Source organism: Panthera leo, chromosome D3 (genome assembly GCF_018350215.1).
Source record: "Panthera leo isolate Ple1 chromosome D3, P.leo_Ple1_pat1.1, whole genome shotgun sequence".
Taxonomy (NCBI): domain Eukaryota; kingdom Metazoa; phylum Chordata; class Mammalia; order Carnivora; family Felidae; genus Panthera; species Panthera leo.
The window spans coordinates 54338325-54363003 of record NC_056690.1 but is presented as its reverse complement, the minus strand read 5'-3'; the positions used below and the strand labels follow the sequence as shown (position 1 = coordinate 54363003).

The window sequence follows — 24679 nt, the reverse complement described above, 5'->3', positions numbered from 1 at the left end:
TTACTGGGTTTATAGTCTAGTGCCCATTCCTATGATTACCTTAGCACGTACACCTGCAGTCCTTGCATCCACCTCTCCTTTCATTATACTCTCCTGGTAAAGCCCTGGCCCTGGTTAAACCCAACTCCCTTCCACCTCTTCCCTCTCCTGAGCAACTAAATGTGGATGTAGAAAACCACAGAGCCACACTGGCTGCTAATGAACCATGCTCACTACTGGCCAACTCCACTAAACTTCCCTGGTCAATATACTCTTCCACCCTCCAAGTTAACTCTCTCACACTTTCTCTCTCTTCAAATGCCTCTTTCTCCAAAACCTCTCTCTGCACTCTCAGCTGATGGCCTTGCCTCTTAATTCAAAGAAAATAGAAGCAATCAGAAGATAAAATCTTCATCTTGCTACTACCAAATCTGTTCACTTCCCACCATTGCTACCCATGTATTTTATCTTCCCTCCTATTTTTGTTTCTGCTTCAACCTAAGGCCTATTTCTCATTCCCTCTTGCCTTGTCCCTCAAGGACTTTCCAGTATTTCTGGACTTAAAAATACAATCAAACTACCAAAAAAAACTACTTTTGATGCTGCATCCTCCAGCTATAATCTACTCCTTCCTGTGGCAAAATCCTAAGAAGCATTGCCTTCCTCTTGCATCTGTTTTCTTAGATCTTAGTCAATCTTGTCAAGACTACCATCAGCCTCCATGTTGCCAAATACTATGGTCAATTGTCAGTTGTTCGCTCCTCTTTTTGAAGTACTATTTGACATGGCTTCCAAAATATCATACTTTTCGCTCCTGTCTCTGACAATTCCTTTCCTTTGCTGGTTTTTCTTCTTGTACTCCAGGGCTCTTTCTCAGGACTCTTATTTTCCATGCCCATACCCTCTGTCTAAAGGGTTTTATTTTGTTCTATGATTTTAAATAATATCTCTAGACTAATGGCTCCAAAATTTGCATCTGCAGCCTCATTGAGCTAGTGGCCTACCATATACTTCTACTTTGAGACCCTATAGGTCTCTCAAGGTTAAGTCCACAACAGAACTAATGGTTTCTCTTCCTAATCCTCAAACTCCTCTTGCCTGGTCTTCCGTACTTCAGCAAATTTCATGGCCTTCCATCTAGTTACTCAGGCTCAACATCTGGCAGCCATCCTTAATTGCTTACTTTTTCTCATACCAATATTCAGTCTATCTGAAAATTTTATCGGCACTGCCCATACAATAGATCCCAACATATCTTAATGCCTCCACCTTCATTCAAGCCTCCATCAGCTCTTGCCTTAACTTTTTTTTTTTTAATTTTTTTTAACGTTTATTTATTTTTGAGACAGAGACAGAGCATGAACGGGGCGGGTCAGAGAGAGAGGGAGACACAGAATCTGAAACAGGCTCCAGGCTCTGAGCGGTCAGCACAGAGCCTGACGTGGGGCTCGAACTCACGGACCGCGAGATCATGACCTGAGCTGAAGTTGGCCACTCAACCGACTGAGCCACCCAAGCACCCCTTGCCTTGACTTTTATAATGGCCTCCTGATAGCTCCCTTGCTTTCAGAGTGGCCCCTTTACAGTCTGTTCTTCACACAATAGCCAGAGTGATCTTTGTAAGAGATAAATTAGGCCATGTTTTTTATTTGCTCAAAACCCTCCAACGACTTCCTACTATTCTTATAACAGAAGACACAATCCTGCACCAGTCCACAAGGCACACTGTGTTCTGGTCCTTGATATGCTTCTGACTTCTGTCTAAGTCACCCCAGTATTCTTGCTGGATTTGAACTCATGGCCAACCCCTGGGACTTCCTACTCACCAAGCCCACTGTGTGAGAGGCTCATTCTGCAGAGAACATCTGTAGGCAGGTAACCATTCTATTTAAACTAGCCTGCCCCCTATCAATCCTTGCTTTATAACATTCGTCTCTACTTGAAAATATATATTTCTTTATTCATTTACAAGAACAGGGACTTTTCCTTTTTTGTTCACCAATATATTCTCAGAACCTGGAGCACATAAGACATACAATAAATGCTCAAAATATATTTATGCAATTAATAATTGTGTTGGATAGACACAAGCATGTACACACACACACACACACACACACACACACACACACTCTTATCTGTTTATTCCTGTGGTGAAGTTTAGTACCTGTATTTCAATGTTTAGTTTTACATATATGAACAAAAACATTTTCAGAGTTAACACTTCAAGTGTTATAGATGATTGTCATCTCAGGTGCTACACAGAAAATGGAATACAGTCTTTCACTTCCATTTCTTGCTTTGGTGTCAATCTATATGTAAAATAGGATTCATTTTAATACCTTAAAGGCACTGCTGTGCTTCCTAGGCACAACAGAGGGGAAAAGCTGGTTCACCAGCTCTGAGGACTCATGTTTCCCACTTCAGCACATGTACCTGCAACCATGCTTCCCCCAAATACACACACACAGAACTTATGTGATGTGAATGGACTAAAACTGATTTCCTAATGCAAACTCTCACTGAAGTGATTGCTGTTATTTCCATGGGGAGAGGGCTAGGAACCACTCCCCAAGAACCACTGCTAGGTTCTTGGATCATTTAAAAAAAAAAAAAAAGGCTCTAACCACAGATATTACACAAGTTAGTCTCTAGAACAGGGGTGCCTGGGTGGCTCAGTCAGTTAAGTGTCCAACTTCAGCTCAGGTCATGATCTCACGGTTCATGGGTTCGAGCCCCACATCAGGCTCTGTGCTGACAGCTCAGAGACGGGAGCCTGCTTCTGATTCTGTGTCTCCCTCTCTCTCTGCCCCTCCCCTGCTCATGCTGTCTCTCAAAAATAAATAAATGTAAAAAAAAAAAACTTTTTAAAAAGTCTCTGGAACTGATTATTTACAGACAATAAGTTCCTATTTTTAAAACACAAAAATACCAAAATTCAGAAAATTTCCCCCTAACTTTGTGGTAAAACTGGTTTGGTAAACATACTTGCTTTTATCATAATGGCTGATTTAGTTTTGTTCTGACTCATTCCAAAAAATGAAAGAAAGAGAAGATGGAGTGGAAAAGAAGAAAAAGGAAAAATATTTGAGGTGGCACATTTATTCTTCTACTGACCTACTGCTTCTCAGACTGGGCTAACTAGTCCCCCTACTTAATTCATGTGTGTGTTAAACCTGAAGACAGACACATCTTACAAACACTATTAGATGTGCAAAACAACAAAGGAAACTAAGTTTTAAATGTCTCACATATATTTTTACAGGAAAACACAGTACAAATTTTGTTAGTCGATATGATCCTCGATTTAATAGCTGGATACAACTTCCACCCATGCAAGAAAGGTAAGTGTTTGTTTCTTATGTCTGAAACATTTGTGGCTACTTTACAGGAAGCATAGATGCTGAATGGTTTCCTATCACAAATTATGCTAAATGGAGCCAAGGAAAGACATACGAGTCAAAATACAAAATTTGGCCTGGCCCATTTGGAATAACTCCTTTGTTAACTCAATGGGGAAAACTAATCAAGTAAATCAATTATTGGTCCTAATGTAGGAAGAGGAAAAAATGTATGATTGTCTTCCATTATTATATTACTTTGGTTTGTTGGCAAGTGGAGCTAAAATCTCACTGCCTATCCCACTTTTCTTGGTGATAATATATTTAAATCCTATAATTGGAAAAAAAAACCCACCATTCTTACAATGGTATGCATTTTGATGCAGAAATTTCAGTCTTAAATTTTCAAGTCTCACTAACTCAAATCTTGTACATTTGCCCTCTCAACTATCCTCCCATTATACATTCAAGAACAGGTCATTTGCTAGCTTTAAAAAAAAAAAAAAGAGTTTTGCAAAGTATCATCTCAGTTTTTTACATATTTGGTGCTCATCTCACCCCAGTCTCCTAGCGGCCAAGGGACGAGTGACTACTAACTATATTTATACTATAAATTTATTTATATATTATACTATATATATACTACATATACTATATATAGTATATATATATATACTATATATATATATACTATACTATATTTATATAGTATTTATTTAAATACTATATATTTATACTATATTTATACTATATTTTGCCTCTCCTGGTTGTTACCTACATAAGGCCACACTTTAATATGCATATGCAAATTCGCATGCTAAATTATGAGCCCTTGATTCTTTTCAAATAATACTTCAGCATCCTCTTGAGCAAAGTATCCGATATAATTGCAATAAGCTGCAACCTACTGCTTCTTCTCAACTGAAGTGTTTAAGAAATAACTTTCTTTCCTGTTTCCCTCATGACTCGTCACCTTAACATCTCGTTTATAAACATTCGATTAGATTGAATTACATCACTAAGATCCAATGGGGTCCTTCATAAATTCCAAGTTAAAAAGAAGTTTTCGGATAATATCATTTATTCAAAAATGTGCATTCCTGCAGCAGGACAGTATGAATCTACGGTATGAGAAAGCTCCCTATCTAACCCTCTCTTCTCTATAAAAATATTAAAACCCTCTTTCAGGAGACTAAAAGCTATACACTGGAAACGATGAGGCACAATGTAAGAACCACAGACACTTTTGGGAATGTGCAGTTCCAAGGTACCTGAAGAAATGATTCTAAGTCAGTTAATATCCAGACAAAGTTCTCAGTCCTCCTCTCGTGCATACGTGCCTGCATAAAAGCCGCCTGATGTCCTCTCCACTGCACCTTGTTTCTCTCCCTTTGGGGTTATTTCCTGGTTGCTCTTTTTGTGGCTGCATCACTCTACCCTTTAATCAAAACCATTCCAAAAAGTTTTCTTTAAGAAACATATTTTAAAAATGAATATCAATAATCTATTGGAAATGTCAGCATCTCATCACCGCGGTCCCCTTTGCTGGGGGGCTGCACACCACGATAATTAACCTTCACGCCTTCCGTTTGGGAGGCATAACTCACGTCGCGGTCAATTATCTCACTCTAGAGCCCCTAAGGATGAGAAGTATTGCTGCAAAACCTAATTAGTAATTTTTTTAAATGTGTATTGTTTACTTGATATTCTATAATGACTTCCTCTGAGGCACTATGGCCTATCATGGCAGGGTCCTACTTAGACAATTTTTAGCAGCTCATTGACCTGATAAAAAGACCTGCCATGGTCTGTCGGCGCCCGGCAGCCACCGTTGACAGGATGGACTGTTTAACGTTTCTTTCTAAGTCATTATGGTATATCATGTCAGGTCCCTAGTAAAAGAAGTTTTTTTTTAGATTTAGAACAATCAACTCGATAGACCAAATAAAGAGCTCCTTACAGAGCTGAGTGGGAAAAGGCAGATCTCACAAATGCCCAGTCAATCTTCTAGCTCCCTATCTCCTATGGGTTGGTTGACCCTGGCAACAATCCATAACCTAAAATGAAATTTTTCTGTCATTGCCAAGCCTCCATTCTAAGTAGCAAATACAGTCAGTTACCATCATGGCTTAATTGGTGAGCACACAAAGAAGAAGAAAAAAAGAAAAAATATATATATGAGACACCCTTCAGATCTGAAGTTTCTTGAAACATTTAATTGAATTAATTGTACATTGTATAGATCATGAATCAGGCTCACCAGAAGTTCCCCCACCTCCCTCCTTCCATTCTTGGTACCAAACTGCTGAGAAGTTACCAAACCGAGAATAATAGAAGCCTGTTGAAAACCACCTCTGGGATAACCCACTCTTCGAGCCGGCTGGACAGATTCTTAGGATATCTCACCTCATCAGAGCTTCTAAAGGAGTGCTATAATCAAAGCGCAGACTATCCCCCAGTTCAGCAGGGAAATGGGCACACTGCTTCTAGGCTTACTCAAACGACTCATGAAATGCATCCCTACTATCTGTGAAATGATTACAGGAAAATACACGGTTAAATGTAATGCTACTGAGTTGTTGTGGTCTCAGATGTAGGATTTGATTCTTCAGGAAAAAGAAGAGGGTAAAAATTCTAAGATCAATAGAAATGCTTTGGTAACTTTACATTTTTCTTCAATAAAAATAAACATTGTAGGTGTGATTCATCTGGAGTTCTTACCCCTAGCTAGTCTAGAAAAAAAAAAAGAAAAGAAAAGAAAAAGAGAAAGAAAAAGCAGTTTGGAAAGCACGGACAGCAAAGCTTATATTTCACAGAGTAAAACAAAAGCTAGAAGCAATACATAAAAAATGTTTCCAAATTTTAATGGTTACTACAAGCCTTAAGAAACAATGTGAGACAATATTCTGTCTGAAAAAATCTTTTGTTGTTTTTAACATGATGGTGAAAGTCAAGATTTCAAGCTAAGGTTATAGTAATTCAATCTCATGCTCTAGAATATAAACTGACCATCCAAAGGGTCAGAAAGAACTAGGAAAGACCTGTACAATATGCAGTGTTCACAATGTGTTTGTGGAAGTTGACTACCAGCAACTGGTAGTCTTTTTTAACTTCTCACAATACATTGACTATTATTGCCTCTGGCATTGGGGGAGGAGGGGTGGAGGAGGGGGAGATGAACAACTTGCAATACAAGTAGTGTAATCCCATTTAAAAATTTTCAGTAATCTTGAACTTACTTTCCAAAGAAAAACCAAAACAAAACACCCAAATAGCCTAATTATGTGTGCTCTTCATGTGGGGAGGAGGGGCAGGGAGCACTCCCAAGAGAGACCTGGTATGGTAAAATTTTAGCCTGGAGCAAATGTTCACAGTTGCTGACAGACCATTAACTATCCAGTGTTCCTATAATGTATCTCATGAATTCTCACTTTGGACATGCAAGGGAGTAAGTCATAGGCTCAGAATCTTCACTATTGGAGTTTCTACATAAAAATGCAGTTTTAGTCAGGAAGCGGAACCTACTGATTTTTTTTTTTTTCCATTTAGATCCTAACAGTGACACTGTGTGGATAAAGCTAGGAGTACACACGAAGCATCAAATTAAGAAAATCTTGGCTAGAAAGACAGCAAGTTCTGACAGGCTCACTCAGTGTCAGTAAGGAAGGAAGGAACCAGGATAGAAAAAAGTGAGAAAACTGAAATTTAGACTAGATGAAAGGAGTGCACACTACTACCAGGAGATTTTGCTCTTATTCTCCATTATCTACACTTATTTGGTGGAGGGTTTTCATACTTGTCATGACTAGCAGGCATTTTCTCTTGTAGACCAGTATCTCGCGCATAGAAGAACTGAACACCTTACGGCCCGCACAGTCCAAATTATTTAAAGATGGCCCGTTAGTAGGATTGGTAAATTAATTATTTCAGAGGCTCTAAGACTTGTTATAGAATCATCATATGGAAGAGGGATTGTGTCGATGGCGCGAAGAAATATCTGTTACTTTTGCCTATTTTTATAGAATGTCAGGCTTTTCAATGACACATTTTAACTGAGAAGGTAAAACCACTATTAAGACAACCTTGACCTATCTTATTCAATGAGAAAGCAATTGAAATCTGGTTAGAGAAATAGAAGGAAGCAATGGACATCTGCAGGCACTTAATTTTGCAACTGTTTTTAGTCTGATTTTATATTTAAATGGGTTTTACTTCTCTGTAACAGGAAATCTCAAAATTTTTAGATTAAGGATTAATCTGATTAAAAAGCTTCTTCCTAATACCTTTCTCCAAACATATTCTCCAAACAATGCATACGTGCAAGACCTATATATGCAACATTTTATTACAATTTTATTACAATTTCAGAGCTTCATGAACCGCTCAGAAGACCCAGGTTAACCAGACTCACTCTATGAAATCTGCCACACCTACTCTTTATTTTCCTTCCTCCTTTCCTCCTTCCTCTTTTTCCATCATTCCTGTTCTTCATCGTCCTTCTGAATTTTCCACAGCACATATTTCTTTCAAAAGCATCAGGAAAATACAGGAAAAAATACAAACAGAGCCAAAATTTTGCTCTAAAATTATCCATGATTTTCAGGACTATTAAAAAAAATAAAAACCATATGATCCACCAATCCCACTTCTGTTTTATATCCAAAAAAAATGAAATCAATATCTTGAAGAGGTATCTGCACTCTCATGTTCATTGCACCATTATTCACAAAAGCCAAGATATAGAAACAACCTAAGTGTCTGTCATCAGATGAATAGATAAAGAAAAGGGGGCATATCTTTACAATGGAGTATTATTTAGCCATAACAGAAGGAAATCCTGCCATTTGTGACCACATGGATGAAATTAAGGGTCGTTTTGCAAAGTGAAATAAACCAAACAGAGAAAGAGAAACACAGTTATTTATATGTAGAATCTGGAAAAAAAAAAAAAAAAGAAAAAAGTCAAACTTAAAGAAACAATGGATGGTGGTTGCTAGGGGCCAGGAGATGAGGGAAATGAGGAGAGGCTGGTCAAAAGGTATAAACTTTCAATTATAAGATGCAGAAGTTCTGTGTATCTAATATATAACATAGTGACTATAGTTCATATTGTAGTGTATACTTGAAATTTGCTAAGAGAGTAGAAAACCAAAAAAAAAAAAAAACCAAAAAAACAAAAAACAAAAACAAAAAACAAAAAAAAACAAAAAAAAACAAAAAAAATAGCTATGTGAGGTGATACATGTGTTAATTAACTTGATTGTGGGAATCCTTCCACAATGTATCTATATATCAAATTATTGCATTGTGACTTTAAATATATTACAACTTTATTTGCCAATTATGCCTCAAAAAAGCTAGAAAAAAATAAAACTGAATACATCAACATCTATAACATATACCATACCTACTGGTAATAAATCACCTACACAAACATTAAAAAATTTCACTGTCATTTAAAATATGGCTAGGCAAAGTTTATATGCAAACATCTTGATGGCTGATTTTTAATAACATTTTTACCTGGGTCATGGTAAGTGATGGTTCTGACACATGAACAAAAAGCTGGACACTATGACAGCACTTTACATATGCATTTGCAAATAACCCTGTAAAAAAAGGTACCATTAGCATCCCCTTGTTACAAATGAGCAACCTGAGGCTGAGAGGGGTTAACTAATGTGTCAAAGGTCACACATCCAATAAGTCATGTAGCCATGCAATCTGTTCCAGAGACCAAACTGTTAATCAAGACGCTGTCTCCTGCTTCCTAGAGGTTTTGGCACTTTGTAAACACAACTTGGAAAATCTCCTGATAAAAATCTTTAGGACTCTTGATCTTGCTACTGACATTGCCCAAGAGTCTTGGCCCTTATTTTTATGAAGACCATACATTTATCAAACATAAATTATATTCTCTGAGGGGCCTGGCACTTAACAATCGTACTTATTCATATCTTATCCTTATAAAGTGTATTATTCCAGTAGCATCAATGAGAAAAAAAGAAGCAAAGGGTTAAGGACTTGCTTAATATATCAACCTAGTCATCCTAACTCCAAATTTTCAGGTCCCCTTTGAACATTTATTCTCCCTCAGCTCTCATGTCTTACTAGTTACTGAGTCTTACATCGTCCTTTAAAATATCTTTTGCTCAGCTCTTCTGTGTCTTCCATAAAACTCTACTTCAGGTCCTCAATATCTCACTCTTATTTTATGGTCTACCTCAGGATTGGTCTCCCTTTCAACACAGCTTGTGTCTTTTATCTTTGAAGGCATAATGGGATAATTTAATGAATTGCCTCTCTTGAAAAGAGACTAAAAAATATCCTGTAGCTTTGTAAGAAACAACACTAAAAGCTCTATCAGTGAAATTCCTACGATTAGTTTGTATAAGAACAAAATTTCAGCACTCTATTCAGTTCACAAAAGTTTCTCTATTTGTGGTAGTACTGGGAAGAAAAAAAATGATAATTGAAGAAAAATTTTGATGATGTAGTTCTCTTATAAATTGGGAACAATGACCCTTGAAGGACCATGAAAAAAGTGAATGTCAAGATAATTTATTATTGTTACATTATCTACCTCATTTTTCACTTTGTCTTACTGAGCTGTGATATCTGTACAAGGTACCAAATATCCCAAACATTAGTGAACACTTTAACAGTGTATAAAAAAGCAAGATAAAAGAAGCTGAAACAGGGTTGGTGACTTTCTCCTCTACTGTTAGTTTAATATGAAATTGCTAACCAGAACAGGCAATGCGTACAATTACTGTAAAGGTCTCAGATTTAGAAGGGAGCTGTGTGTGTTATTTCCAAATTTCTGCAACCCTTTCTAGGGCGGGATGTACCTCCTTTTCCCTAACTGACGGAGCCCCTTTTGTGATTTATGGTGGGTTGTTGTTTTCATTGTAGAAGAGCCAGTTTCTATGCATGTCGGTTGGACAAGCATTTATACGTTATTGGTGGAAGGAACGAAACCGGCTATTTGTCCAGCGTGGAGAGCTATAACCTAGAAACGAACGAATGGCGTTATGTGTCCTCTTTGCCCCAGCCTCTGGCTGCTCACGCAGGAGCAGTGCACAATGGGAAGATATACATTTCAGGCAAGTCATTCCTCCACTTTCTGTTCCAAACTTCAGTTCCAAGGCACTTTCTTGACTTGTATGTATATGTTTAATTCACAGGGGGTGTACACAATGGAGAGTATGTCCCATGGCTATATTGCTATGACCCTGTAATGGATGTCTGGGCTCGAAAACAAGATATGAACACAAAACGCGCCATCCACACTTTGGCTGTAATGAATGATCGCTTGTATGCAATTGGAGGAAATCATTTGAAAGGTCTTTTTCTTTCTTTTTTTTTTTTTAAATCACAATATCATTTGCATCTCATGTTTCTTGCTAAGGGGGTTTCTCGTTAGATAATCATAGTTAACCAAGTAAAAAACATGTTGACCAAATAAAATCTACTGTGTGTAAATTAGCTGTACCCTTGGGCAGGCATTTATTTTGGCTCCTCTGCAGATAGGATTATTTTTAAGTTACCACACACATTAAAGAAATGAATAATGATGTCAACAGAAAGTAAAAAACGGAAGCATTAATAACTGAAAGCACAAACAATTTGTTGTAACAATGAATTCAGTAAAATAAATTATTCCCTATCTCCGAAGTTATAGCAATAAATTTTTTCCAGAAAATTGTTTTTTGTAGTGATCATAAAGAACTTCAGTCATAGCTGCACAAAGAAGCTAATACGTGATTTTTCTTAAAGAAAACATTTAGTAGAATTTCATGTCTAAATTTGGAATTATTTCTTTTAAGAGTTGAACACCAAACCTATGCTTCTCAAATTCTACTTGCTTTTTTAATAAAAAAAAAAAAAAAAAACACATGATATTTTTAGAGTTTTGTTTGGGCTCCTCTCCTCTCCATATATCGGTATAACTACCACCTTTTTTTTTTTAGTTTATTCATTTGAGAGAGAGAGAGAGAGAGAGAAAGTGAGCACGCAAGTGGGGGAGGGGCAGAGAGAGAGAGGAAGACACAAAATCTAAATCAGGCTCCAGGCTCTGAGTTGTCAGTACAGAGCCCAACGTGGGGCTCGATCTCACGAACTGTAGATCATGACCTGAGCCCACATCGGATGCTTAACCCACTGAGCCACCCAGGTGCTCCTGACTACAACTTTTTGTAGTTTACGTGCATGTGTGTAACTATCTACATGCATATCACACTGAATTTGACAGGAAAGCAGAGAGAACTGTGTTGTTAAGATCCCTGAACTGCATTGGGCCTCAGTTTTCTTACCTAAAAATGAAGAAACTGGTATAGATGATCTCTAAAATCTCCTCTAGCTCTGACCTGCCATGATCCTTGAAATTGAACCAAATGTGAAACAGGCCATCCAAGTATGGTAGATAAGGCCTTCTATGCATTTATTTTTCCATCATACAACCATCTAAAAAATGATAGATGTAGACATTCTTTTCTGGTTCTCCCAATACATATATACCCCTAACATAATAAAGACCACACAGGTGTAATTTTTATGTAAATATTTCCAAGTTCGTATTCAATCAGAAACGTCAATACCCTACCTAGTCTATGCTGCTCACCTTTGTACTCTCCCCAGTGGGAAGGGATTGATTACCTTTGCTGCTGCAACTTTTCCCTTTTTATTCTTTTTTCTTTCATTGCTTCTCTTTCATCTCAAGCCATACACCATTCCTTCTCATCAAAATATTTGTATGCAGTATTAACTTTGTAGCTTTCTACATTAAAATGTGATTTCTACTAATTTATTTTGCATAATGATGACTAAACATTCTAGGAATTTTTAAAAAATGTTTATTTAGTTTTGAGAGAGAGAGAGAGAATGCGAGTGAAGGAGGGGCAGAGAGAGAGAGGGAGACAGAGAATCCTAAGCAGGCTCCACACTGTCAGCACAGAGCTCAACATGGGGCTCCACCCCATGAACCATGAGACTATGACCTGAGCCGCAATCAAGAGTCAGATGCTCAACAAACTGAGCCACCCAGTTGCCCCACATTCTAGGAAGCTTTAATATTTGAGGTTATACTTGCACAGGGTAATGACAACCTAAATGCGAACACACACACATCAAAGTTAGGTCAGCTCAGGAAGGCATTATGGTGTAGAGAGAAGGGTATGGATCTGGGTTCCAGTTATGCACTTGTGGTTGTGTGGTCTTACTCAAGACACTTAATCCCATGTCTATAAAAGAGGGGTAATTATCTTTTCCTTATAGTTTTTGAGGCTTATCATCAACATATGTCATATGTGTAGCGGGCACCAAGAAGGCATACGTATCCTCCTATGATGCCACTAGAACTTCAGAACTGGAAATTTTCCCCAGTCCTCATTCCAATTATCCATGCTTCAGAAATTATCATCAATAATCTTACAGGAAAGGAATATACCACAGAATTCCAGTAAATCCTTCACTCTACTGTTCTCAAATCTATGTGATTTATTTTATGTAAGAAGTTAGTGGCCTGAAATAATTTGTCCGCTTCTTCAAGAATGAAAATTATTCTACTTTTTGGTCTATCTTTTTAATTACTTTGAAGAGTCCAGTAGGTTGATTTTGATTGAGTGTATGCATTGTAATTGTCAGCTAGCAAATATCCATTGCACACATGTAAAGAGAAGAAAAACATTATCAAGGATTTGGTCTGTTCAGTGACCAGGAAGCACTCCCCCTCCAGATTTTTGACTTTCTAAATTAAAGGCAGGGCCCCAGTGGAGTCTAAGAATTTAAGTTGTTCTCTGCAACCCACTTACTGCCCCAGTCACTGAAAAACTTCATCAGAGGTGAGAGAAGAAGCCCTCAGTGAAAGTTAGCCCCCTACTCAACCTTGATCCTTAGTAGATATTGGAAACTATTCACTTCATCATAGTTGCTTATAAACATAAACTGTTGAAAAAGGTAAAAGATTCTGAACACCATTTAATTAAAACAGTTTGATTGGGCACCTGGGTGGCTGAGTTGGTTAAGCATCTGACTTTGGCTCAGGTTATGATCTCACAGTGTGTGAGTTTGAGCCCCACATCAGGCTCTGTGCTGACAGCTCAGAGCCTGGAACCTGCTTCGGATTCTGTGTCCCTCTCTCTGTCCCATTCCAGCTTGCACACTCTCTCTCTCTCTCTTTCTCAAAAATAAATAAACATTAAAAAAAATTTTTTTAAACATTTTGAGAGTTAAATATTCGTTTAGGAAAAGCAATACAGTTTAGCCTGTAATAATATGAGCTCAGAAGCCTGTTTGCCTGAGTTTAAACCTCAGCCTATCTACTTACTGGTTGTGTGACTTACTCAAGTCATTATTTCTCTCTTGCTCTCAGTTTTCTCCTCTTTAAAATGAATATAATGGCATAACTATCTCATGGGGTGGTTGAGAGGAATTAAGTGAATTCATCTACAGAAAGCATTTGGAAGACAACCAGCTTATTGTAAGCACTCTATAAAATGCTTACGTTTAATTATTTTAAACCTTTTAAATAAGGTTTTAATAAACATTTTAAAATAAGATATACCCCCATATAATCAACATTTACCAATGACATTGAGTCAGACATTCTTGCTTTGAATGAATTGGACATACCCAGAGTTTGTTTTAGGTCTCTCGTAACATGTCTCCCTATTTCACTAGTAAACTTATACCTTTGTCTCTTTAAAAACACAATTATCTATTTTGTAGCCCTAGAGCTATTTTTAAAAGAACTCCTAGCCTTGGGGCACCTGAGTGGCTCAGCTGGTTTCAGCTCAGGTCATGATCTCACAGTTTGTGAGTTCAAGTCATGTGTCGGAAATCCGTGCTGACAGTGTAGAGCCTGCTTGGGATTCTCTCTCTCCCTCTCTCTCTGCCCCTCCCAGCTTGTGCTCTCTCTCTCTGTCTCAAAATAAGTAAATAAACTTGAAGAAGAAGAAGAAGAAGAAGATGAAGGAGGAGGAGGAGGAGGAGGAGGAGGAGGAGGAGGAGGAGAAGCCCTAGCCCTGAATTGGGACCCTGAGAGTTTATTCTTTTTTATTTTTTTTTATGCTTACTTATTTTAGAGAGAGAGCATGCGAGAGGAAGTGGGGGAGGGGCAGAGAAAGGGGGACAGAGGATCTGAAGCAGGCTCTGTGCTGACAGCAAAGAGCCTGATGTGGGGCTCAAATTCACCAACCGTGAGATCATGACCTGAGCCGAAGTCGGATGCTTAACCGACTGAGCCACTCAGGCAGCCACCCTGAGAGTTTATTCTTATGTGGTTCCATTTTGCTATGTCACTTAGGTTTCTCCCACCTTGACGTAATGCTTGTGGAATGCTATGACCCAAAAGGTGACCAGTGGAATATTCTCCAAACTCCCATTTTGGAAGGTCGAAGTGGCCCTGGCTGTGCAGTGCTTGATGACAGCATCTACCTTGTGGGTGGCTACAGCTGGAGTATGGTATGTGTCCACATTTCCTCATCCTCTCCTTCTGTTTGTGCTTACTTTGTGTTTCCCTCTAAATGTTACCACCTACACATAAACCTTTTTTTTTCACTTAAATTTTATTTAGTTAACATACAGTGCAATATTGGTTTCAGGAGTAGAATTCAGTGATTGATTGCGTACATACAACACCCAGTGCTCATTACAAGTGTCCTCCTTACTACCCATCACCCATCTAGCCCATCCCCCACCCACCTCCCTCAATCAACCCTCAGTTTGTTCTCTATCATTAAAAGTCTTCTGTGGTATCTTTTCCTCTCTCCTCTTTCCACCACCCCCACCCCAATATGTTCATCTGTTTTGTTTCTTAAATTCCACATAGAAGTGAATCATATAGTATTTCTTTTTCTCTGATCGACTTATTTCACTTAGCATAATACATTCTAGCTCCATCCACATCATTCCAAATGGGAAGATTTCATTCTTTTTGATAGCTGAGTAACATTCCATTGTATATACATACCACAACTTCTTTATCTATTCATCAGTCAGTGGACATTTGGGCTTTCTCCATAGTTCGGTTATTGTTGATAATGTTGCTATAAACAGTGCAGGTACTCCTTTGAATCTGTATTTTAGTATCCTTTGGGTAAACACCTAATAGTGCAGTAGCTGGATCATAGGGTAATTCTAGTTTCACTTTTTTGAGGAACTTCCATACTGTTCTCTAGAGTGGCTCTACCAGTTTCCATTCCCATGAACAGTGCAAGAGAGTTCCCCTTTCTCAGCATCCTCCAACACCTGTTGTCTATTTTAGCCATTCTGACAGGTGTAAGGTGATATCTCATCATGTTTTTTATCTTGATTTCCCTGATGGTCAGTGATGTTGAGCATCTTTTCATGTGCCTGTTAGCCATCTGGATGTCTTCTTTGGATAAGGATCTATTCGTATCTTCTGCCCATTTCTTAACTGGGTTGTCTGTTTTTTTGATGTTGCGTTTGATAAGTTCTTTATAGATTTTGGATACTGACTCTTATCAGTATGTTGTTTGCAAATATCTTCTCCCATTCCATAGTCTGCCTTTCAGTTTTGTTGTTTCCTTCACTGTGCAGAAGTTTTTATCTTGATGACGTCTCTATAGTTCATGTTTGCTTTTGTTTCCCTTGCCTTTAGCGATGTGTCTAGTAAGAAGTTGCTCTAGCCAAGGTCAAAGAGGTTGCTGCCTATGTTCTCCTGTAGGATTTTAATGGTTTCCTGTCTCACATTTAGGTCTTTCATCCATTTTGAATTTATTTTCACATATAAACCTTTTAAGAGTATCATGCTTGTATGCTAGGAGTAAGTTACTTTAAGTAATAAAATAGAATTGGTGTGGTTGCTATTGAGCTGTCTTGCTGTCTGATCAACTATATCCCCAAATGCAGTAGGTCTCTACTTCTCTCTTCTCGCCATGCTTTTGAGATTCTGGCTTTCCAACTAAAGTAAAGATACTGAAGTGGTTTTACAAATATTGCGTTGAAATTGTTTGAATAGTTTGTTGAATTGTTTGAATTGTCTGAAAAGTTTCTGACCAGTAAGGCATAAACACTTGAACCTGTTAAATATCCACAAATTCCCTTTAGGATATATAATTTTCCATGGCTTTTCACTTTCCCCCATCTTTATCAGGAAAATTTCCAAGGTTACACAAAAATTGAGAGTACAATGAACTCTTGTTAACCCAGCATCCAGCTTCAACATCCATCAAAATTTTAGCATACTTCATCTATTCACCCTCAAAAACTTTTGGCTGAAGTATTTGATCCTACATGCTTCAGTATTTATCTTTAAAAAAGTATTCGTTTATGGGGGTGCCTGGGAGGCTCAGTCGGTTGAGTGTCCGACTTCAGCTCAGGTCATGATCTCACAGTTTGTGACTTCGAGCCCCACGTTGGGCTCTGTGCTGACAGCTTGGAGCCTGGATCCTGCTTCGGGTTCTGTGTCTCCCTCTCTCTACCCCTTCCCCGCTCATGCTCTGTCTCTCTCTGTCTCTCAAAGATGAATAAATGTTAAAAAAAAATTAAAAAAATAAAAAAGTATTCGTTTATGTAAACACACTGTCATCTCACCCAACAAAATTAACTATAATTCCCTTATTCTACATTCAAAGTTTTCCTATTCACTTATAAAAATATATATATATTTCGGGGTGCCTGAGTGGCTCAGTCAGTTAAGCGTCCGACTTCAGCTCAGGTCATGATCTCGTGGTTTGTGAGTTCGAGCCCCACATCAGGCTCTGTGCTGACAGCTCGGAGCCTGGAGCCTGTTTCGGATTCTGTGTCTCCCTCTCTCTCTGGCCCTCCCATGCTCATGCTCTGTCTCTCTCTGTCTCTCAATAATAAATAAACATTTTTAAAAAATTTTTAAATATATATATATATTTTAAGTTGATATGTTCAAGTCAGAATCCAATACCCTCACTTGTATTTGGTTATTATATCTCATCCATCTCTTGCAATCTGGAAAATCACCCCACTCCACTTCTTCGTCCATGCCATTAACTTGTTGAAAAAAACAGGGTCAGTTATTAGAGAGAAAAGCTGACATTCTGGAATTAGCTAATGATTACCTTGCGATATCATTTAATACAGTCTCTGTCTCCATATTTCCTCTAAAACTGGAAGTTAGACATAAGGACTTAACACAAGTTCAGCCTGTTTCTTTTTTAAATTTATTGTGCTCCTTATTTCTTCTCTTTTGTTAAGAACACTTGAGGAGGTGGCCATGTAGTTCGAATTACATCACATTACATCACATAGACACGTATGGCCTCATGGTCTACACATTCACTTTTTAAATGATGACTGTTGATTTATAGGTGTTGGTTTCTTAATATTAATTTGGGGTATTAATAATATTAGCTTATTTCTTTTGCATCAAACGAGGTTCTTGTATAACGTTTGGGGGGAGTTTTAAAAAGGTATTAGTTATATGTAGGCAAATATACATTGAACTCCATATTCATAAGGGGTTTGTTCACTGGTGCACATTACTAGCTGCAAGAGTGGACACATTTAGAACCAGGTACCAGGAGGACACTTTCAAAAAATGATGACCAGGTTGGTTGGAATTTTGGGGTTTTGCCTATGCTAAAAGCCAAATTGCTTTGGTTTTAGAAGCGAAATGTCATACAAGCACTACCCCCAGAGGTTGACAAAGGAAACGAGATTAAAGACATTTTTTTTTTAATTTCTCATGTGGCCACTTGAAAATAAATCAATGTGCAAAGAAGTTGACAAGCCCTCTTGTCCGGCTTATTTTGAACTAGTTTTGAATCTTATCTCTTATTCCCTACAGTAGTAAAATAAAACCAGAAAAGTGAGGCAATGATTTAAAATTGACCAAATTGTTTGACCCAAATTATTTGAAAATCTAAGATGAATTTTTTTTTAACTGAAACGAGCTGGATAAATTCCAATTTTTGGTCCATTATTTTAAAGGATTTTGCTGATCATCTAGGTGTTGAAGGCGCTCGACTTTTATTATTAATCACAGACACACACACAGATTTTGCAATCTTGCAAATCTCAGATTTTCCTGTAGAAAAAACAGTTTCAAATCCACCGCTTTCATTTGGAACTTTTTAGCAAGAGCAGAGAATTGACATTTTCTTTCCAATGTAAATGTGAGAAGTAGGATTGCCATTGCACTTCTCGGAACATTCTTCCCTAAACGCCCCCCCTCTGCCATTACAGGGGGCCTACAAATCATCCACAATATGCTACTGCCCGGAAAAAGGCACCTGGACAGAACTGGAAGGGGATGTAGCAGAGCCACTGGCAGGTCCTGCCTGCGCACCGGTTATCTTGCCCGCCTGTGTACCTTACAACAAATAACGCCAGGGAACCCTGGAATGAACACTCTCACATTCTAGGAAACAATGACAGCTGACATCACTATTGTACTAGGAACAGTGCATCTAATGGCACAACTGCCGAAACCCGCCCTTGGTTTCTAATGATTTACAAGTAATGACAAAAGAAAAAGACCTGTTCTTGAACAGATACTGTGTCTGCAACTCGGATCACACCAAACTTCCTGTGGTGACAGACTCTTCCATTTCAGACTGGTTTTAACTTGTCCCAGCTTTACGAAAACTCCTCATGTGGATCTTAACGTTCAAAAGGAGAAAGATACAATACAGAAGAGTGCCCCAGACAGACCTCAGATCAGTATTGTGCATTGTAGTCTACCTGCATGTGACCTATGTTGAAGTTTTGGGGATATTGTGTTCATGAACGATCCAGAATTCGACCCACTGAAATACTTACACTGCATTACAGAAATTGCCACTCGATTCTATATTCCTAACCTGTGGCTCCTTCACAGACTCCATAGGCAACACAGTTATAGAAAATCATATAAGATTAAAGGGGAACATGTTTGTTTCTATATAACTTCATTTCATGTACCGCCTGCCCCTTACAGCACCTCACGGGATCACAGAAGAGGAAGATGTTGGCTCTCATAGCAATTGCTTTCTGCCCTGTGGGCTCTAGGCTAGCCAGTCACAATTTGTGTCCTCAATTTTATATGAAAGATTAAGACAAAACATACTATGTCACTATTCATTCCACAGAAGCTCATGTTTTGTCTTTTTTTTTTACAGTATATAAAAAAGTAGTGAACACATCTGTTATTTCCTTCAAAAGGTAGGACTGACAAAGTTTTCGTACAATATTGAAGAGATTCTGTTGGATAACACGTCTGACCCAAACTTAACCTATGATGAAACTGGGAGATTGCTTTCAGGAATTCAGGGATGAAAAGAAAGAAAAAATTTCTTTTAAGTGCCATCCCAGTTGTCTCTCTGTCCCTAAAACACACCACTTAAAAGAGCCACAAGAACGAATTATAGCTCTTAACAAATATGTCTCCCTCTTCCTCACCTTTGGCTCTAGAAATGGCTCTGGATTTGGCTCTAGGAAAGCACATGACTTACCCTGATTATTCTCCAACTCATCATATTTGTTTGTTATCACCAAAGATGCCTGAGATCAGTTAGCTGAACAATTGCTAGTTGTCTTTAGAAGCATGAGGAATGTAGGAGCAGAAGGTCAGGAGAGCATGAGATAGTTTTCAACGTGAACAATCAAAAGAGCAAAACTGGAAGGAACATGAATTTGATTTTCAAGCGCTTCAGAGCTGAAACAACAGTTAATACTAAATTGTAGCCTAAAATGTTTTTTAATCACCCAGAGGTGTTGTTGAATCCCTCCACAAAAGTGTCATTCAAAACAACAACATGGGGAAGCCACAGACTAAAAATGCCTTGGTGATAAACTTTCACCGTGGAGCATGTCGAGATAGATGGGTGTACTGGAATCCAATGCCGTTTCTACAGTAAAGTGCAATCTTTGTTGTTTTTGTATTTATTTGTATGTTCAGATCCAAAGGATCCGTTGTAAAAATATATATATAAATATATATATATATTCAGTGCAATCAACTTTCATTTCTTTTTCCTTGAAAACATATATATAGGAAAGAAAAGTTACAGTACTTGGGAAAAATCCCAGCTGACGTCACGAAGAGAACAAGGTCTGCTTCAGAACCTTTTTTGTCAACTGTCACCATTTCTTCTGAAAGTCACAGTTTATACAAGGATATTCACTTTCCTTAGACTTGTTCTTCATTTATTTTTTATTTCTAGCCAAAATAAATAAGAGCATTTATGAGAACTGTAAGTAAAGCTTTCTGTATTTCAGAAAGGCACAAACTATTAGAAGTGAATAGTGAGTAAGTAAGTCACAGAGATTGTAAATTTTGTACAGTATTAGAATGTGTAAATGAAGCTTGCTTGGAAGGGGAAAACTTTAAATAAAAACTTTATGTACTAATTCAACTGTCTCATACTCCTACTTATAAGGCATATGTATAAATCTCTACACTGAATTGTTTAAAGGTTTACAATATGTAAATACCTAAATATTTTTATTCTGCTGATACATTTTATACGTTCATTTAGCTTCCTGGAATATATAAATGTATACAGTATGGACAATGCAAAAAATTATGGAATGCTTCTGAAAAAATGTTGTGTTAAAAATTACGAGTAGAGGGGTGGCTCGGCTGGCTCGGTCAGTAAAACATGTGACTATTGATCTTGGGATTGTGAGTTCAAGCCCTATGTTGGGTGTAGAGCTGACTTAAAAAGCTTTTTTAAAAAATCATGATTAGAATCTGATTTATCCACTGCAAGAGTGGCATAAGTTATCTAAGATCTAATAACTCTTTGTGTAAATTACTAGAAGTACCATATGTATTAAACAGCACTGTCACACTTTCTAAAGAATAAGTGAATCACACGCTAATTAGAACAATTATCTAAATACATAGTATTTAGTTGTGTTTTATTTTTTAAAATCTGAGAAAGAAGTGCAGTGCAAAGAAAGGGTGTGGGAGACAGTAGGGGAAACTGAGGCATGTCACTGAAGGTAGAAGTTGGTCAACCTTCTAGGCAAAGAGGTATGAAGGGTTGGAAGCTATTTCCTGAAACCTGCAAGTTAGAAGAACCTACTTGAATTTTTCCCAGCCAAATGTACCTTTGTTGATGACTAAACTCACAATTGGGGATCATTTGATCCCTCCTAGTATTCCATGAAAGCAACAGAAATGGGGTTTCTGTGTTCGTCTACTGAATCTTCACCTCTCCATGCTTGCTGTGAGGTAGTCTCTGTTACCATCTTCTCCTGAGCCAATTGGCTAGTTGCTGTAGGGATTCTTCCAAATGGCCTGAATCCCCAAAAGCTCCAGTACTAACCAAATATCATGGGCAGTTAAACAAAAATTTGTCTTTTTCTTAATCCCATGAAACCACCTACTTAAGTCCATAACTAGACTGGCAAAAACTGGGAGAGTGAGCATAGGGACCAGGTTTTTCAGTTAAGCTGTGTTATAGACTAAAAATTAGTGCCTGTATTTGTGCTTCCCGGTTAGGGCCAAATTTATATTTTCCCAGCTGCATGACACTTACATCACTTAAAAAATTGTCATCATTATTGACATTGTAAGTATCAAGTATTTATTGAACATATCCCAAAAGGCATCACTATAAATGCCAGAGTTCTTATTAAACTTGGTTCTCTAGGTCAAAGCATTTTTTAGATGAAACAGCAAATGAGCTAAAATAAGTTTGGTAAACATCCCTTGATAGATTGAGTTCCCGTAGATGAGGTAGCAGGAAGATCATGACTGATCAAGCCTGACGTCCTAGAAGCACCTGACCTAGAGGATGTTGAAACTGTGATAGAAAATAAAATGGCAATAAGAAACAGAAAGGTCAATATAAAAAAAAAAAATCTAAATAGTATGTTTGCTTTGTGTAGCTATAGCTGTATAGGGCTGCCCTGGCTAGTACAATAAACATGGGCCAAGTAGTGGATGGGGTTTCTTGATGGAGTATTCTACATTTGTTGCGTTTTCAGGCATGGTGCAATAACAAAAGGTTCAGTTCTACAGATGCATACGAAAAATGTGCTTCAAGAATGCAACACAATGGCATAAGAATAAGACAAAAGTGTTCTGGTGCCTGGGAGGCTCCGTTGGTTAAGTGTCCAACTCTGGATTTAGGCTCAGGTCATGATCTCACAGTGGTGAGACAGAGCCCCAAACTGGGCTCTGCACTGAGCATGGAGCTTGCTTGGAATTCTCTCTCTCCCTCTCTCTCTGCCCACCCCTGCTCATGCTTTCTTTCTCCCTCAAAATAAATAAACGTTAAAAAAAAAAGTTTCTACAAATTGAAGTTTGAGTGGCTTATTTTATTCCAGGTTATTGCCCGGCATATATTGAGGACTCACTAAATGTCGATTCTTAACATTAGCAGGAGTAATATTACTTTAGTGTTTTGGCTCACTAATGATGCTAAAAACAAGATGACTGGAGGGAGTTAACATGTAGACAGTAGAACTGTCTACTCCTCAGTCTAAGAAGAATTATATAACTTCAGGTAAAGTGATCCTTGATTCTAACTTCCCCTTCTGGTTTTGTTTTGTTTTGTTTTGTTTTGCTTTTATGTATTGGGCTGACTCTTCCTCTCTGACCTTCCAAACCCCCATGTACAACAAAATGACACACAGGGTTAGGCAGGCAGGGGGTGGGGAAGATAGGGGGAGGTAAACATTTGACTGCAGGACAAAGTCGTCCTACATTTAGAGAGACGGCAGGCTTCTGGCTTCCAATCAAGTCACTCAAATTCAAGATATTTGGGAACTGATTGAATTAAATTAGGAAAAAGGAATAAAAGAAATAGGATTTAATTATTAATTCAAAATTATTATGTCAACAATATTATAACATAACAACGTAACACTTCCAGTAACGTAATGCTTATTATGAATCAGGTATTATGCTGATATTTTATACATGTTTTCTCATTTATTCTTCTGAGAAGTTCTATGAGGTAAATATTGTTCATATATTAAAGGTAAGGACACTTATACTCAGAAAGGGTAAACTATTTGATAAGGTTAGACAGCTGATAGGCAGTGGAGCTAGGATTCAAACCAAAGCTTTAAAACAGTCATCATCTGCAGTGCATGGGTGGCTTAGTCAGTTAAGCCTCCCACTCTTGGTGTCAGCTCCGGTCTTGACTCAGGGTCATGAGTTCAAGCCCCACACCGCTGGGCATGGAGCCTACTTAAAAATAATTAATTAATTGATCAATTAGAATAGAATAGTCATCCTCTAACCACCATTTTCTCCTGACAACAAAGAAACTTCTTAAGTCGACCATTTGAAGTCATGTAGACACTCCAGGTGAATGGTCTGCATTTGCCATATATGAAGAGGCTGTGCTGGAGGGGAAAGGGAACAATTGATGGTGATGCAGCATGACAAATGCCACATTATTGGTGTAAATTAACTACAGGGAAGTGCAAGAATGGGCAAAAGGAACTTGCTCTGTGACCTGGGAGGGTCATTTAGCTTCTCCAATTTCCACTTTGTCATCTGTACTTCGGGTGATACAATCTCTTCTTCAAAGCATTATCGTGAAAATCATAGATAAAGAATGTGAAAATGCTTTGCATCTGGTAAACTCCAAAGTAAAATACGCAGATCAACTATCAGGATGCAAGGACAAAGTCCAACTTTTCAACTTGCCTTGCAGGATACCTCAAAATCTGGCCTCAGACCCCCTTTAGGTCACATTTTTCTTTACTACGGTGTCCATTAAGCAGTGTGAATCCTTGCTTTTCCACAAACACAGCTATGCTTTTTCATCTTTGCCCTTTCGCTTGTGCGTTTTCTCCACAGAGAATGCCATTTCATGCTCAACACTATCTATTAAAATCATGTCCTTCAAGGTCCCGTTCAACCTCTACTGCTTTCATTAAGCCTTCATGATCACAACAGTCTTGTGTGATATTTTTCATCTGACTTACTATGGCTTTCTTACTTTATCTATTCCATACTATTTGTGAGGTTTTTACTAGATTCGGGGTTCCTTGAGGGTAGAGATAATATACAATGTGCCTTTGAAAAAACATAATGCCATAAAATACTTATTGAAGAAAGGTAATATTTCTTTAATTATCAATGTAATATAACCAAATTATGGACATTTGGGGAAATACAGGAGGAAAAAAAGATTACCTTTAGTCCACCGTACAACACAATAATTGCTATCTTTTGGGGTCTGAACTCTTACCCATGTCTTTTTCATTTGACATTTTGCATTCTATGCAACTAAATTTATATCTTGACGCCTTAAATTTTTAGCATTTCACAAGCCTGTTTCCATGTGACTAAGTGGTCTTTATGGTAATTTTTAATAAGGTCATAGTATGCTAGAGGAACATTCAAGCATTGGCAAGTTTCGATTTAGGTACTGGTGCCACAGGATCCTCAACCAGCATTCTTACGTGTTCTT

General features: G+C 37.9%; 1 protein-coding gene across 1 annotated transcript in view; it reads left to right on the top strand.

The window, feature by feature from the left end:
* The window catches only part of KLHL14 (kelch like family member 14), a 102324-nt gene extending 82170 nt beyond the window's left edge, over positions 1–20154 (top strand). Inside the window, exons 4-8 of the mRNA XM_042910138.1 lie at positions 3245–3323; positions 10236–10426; positions 10508–10666; positions 14626–14783; positions 18504–20154. Of these exons, the coding sequence (XP_042766072.1) occupies positions 3245–3323; positions 10236–10426; positions 10508–10666; positions 14626–14783; positions 18504–18644 (728 nt within the window). The 3' untranslated portion in view covers positions 18645–20154. The remainder of the gene's footprint in view (positions 1–3244; positions 3324–10235; positions 10427–10507; positions 10667–14625; positions 14784–18503) is intronic.
* Positions 20155–24679: the final 4525 nt, after the last annotated feature.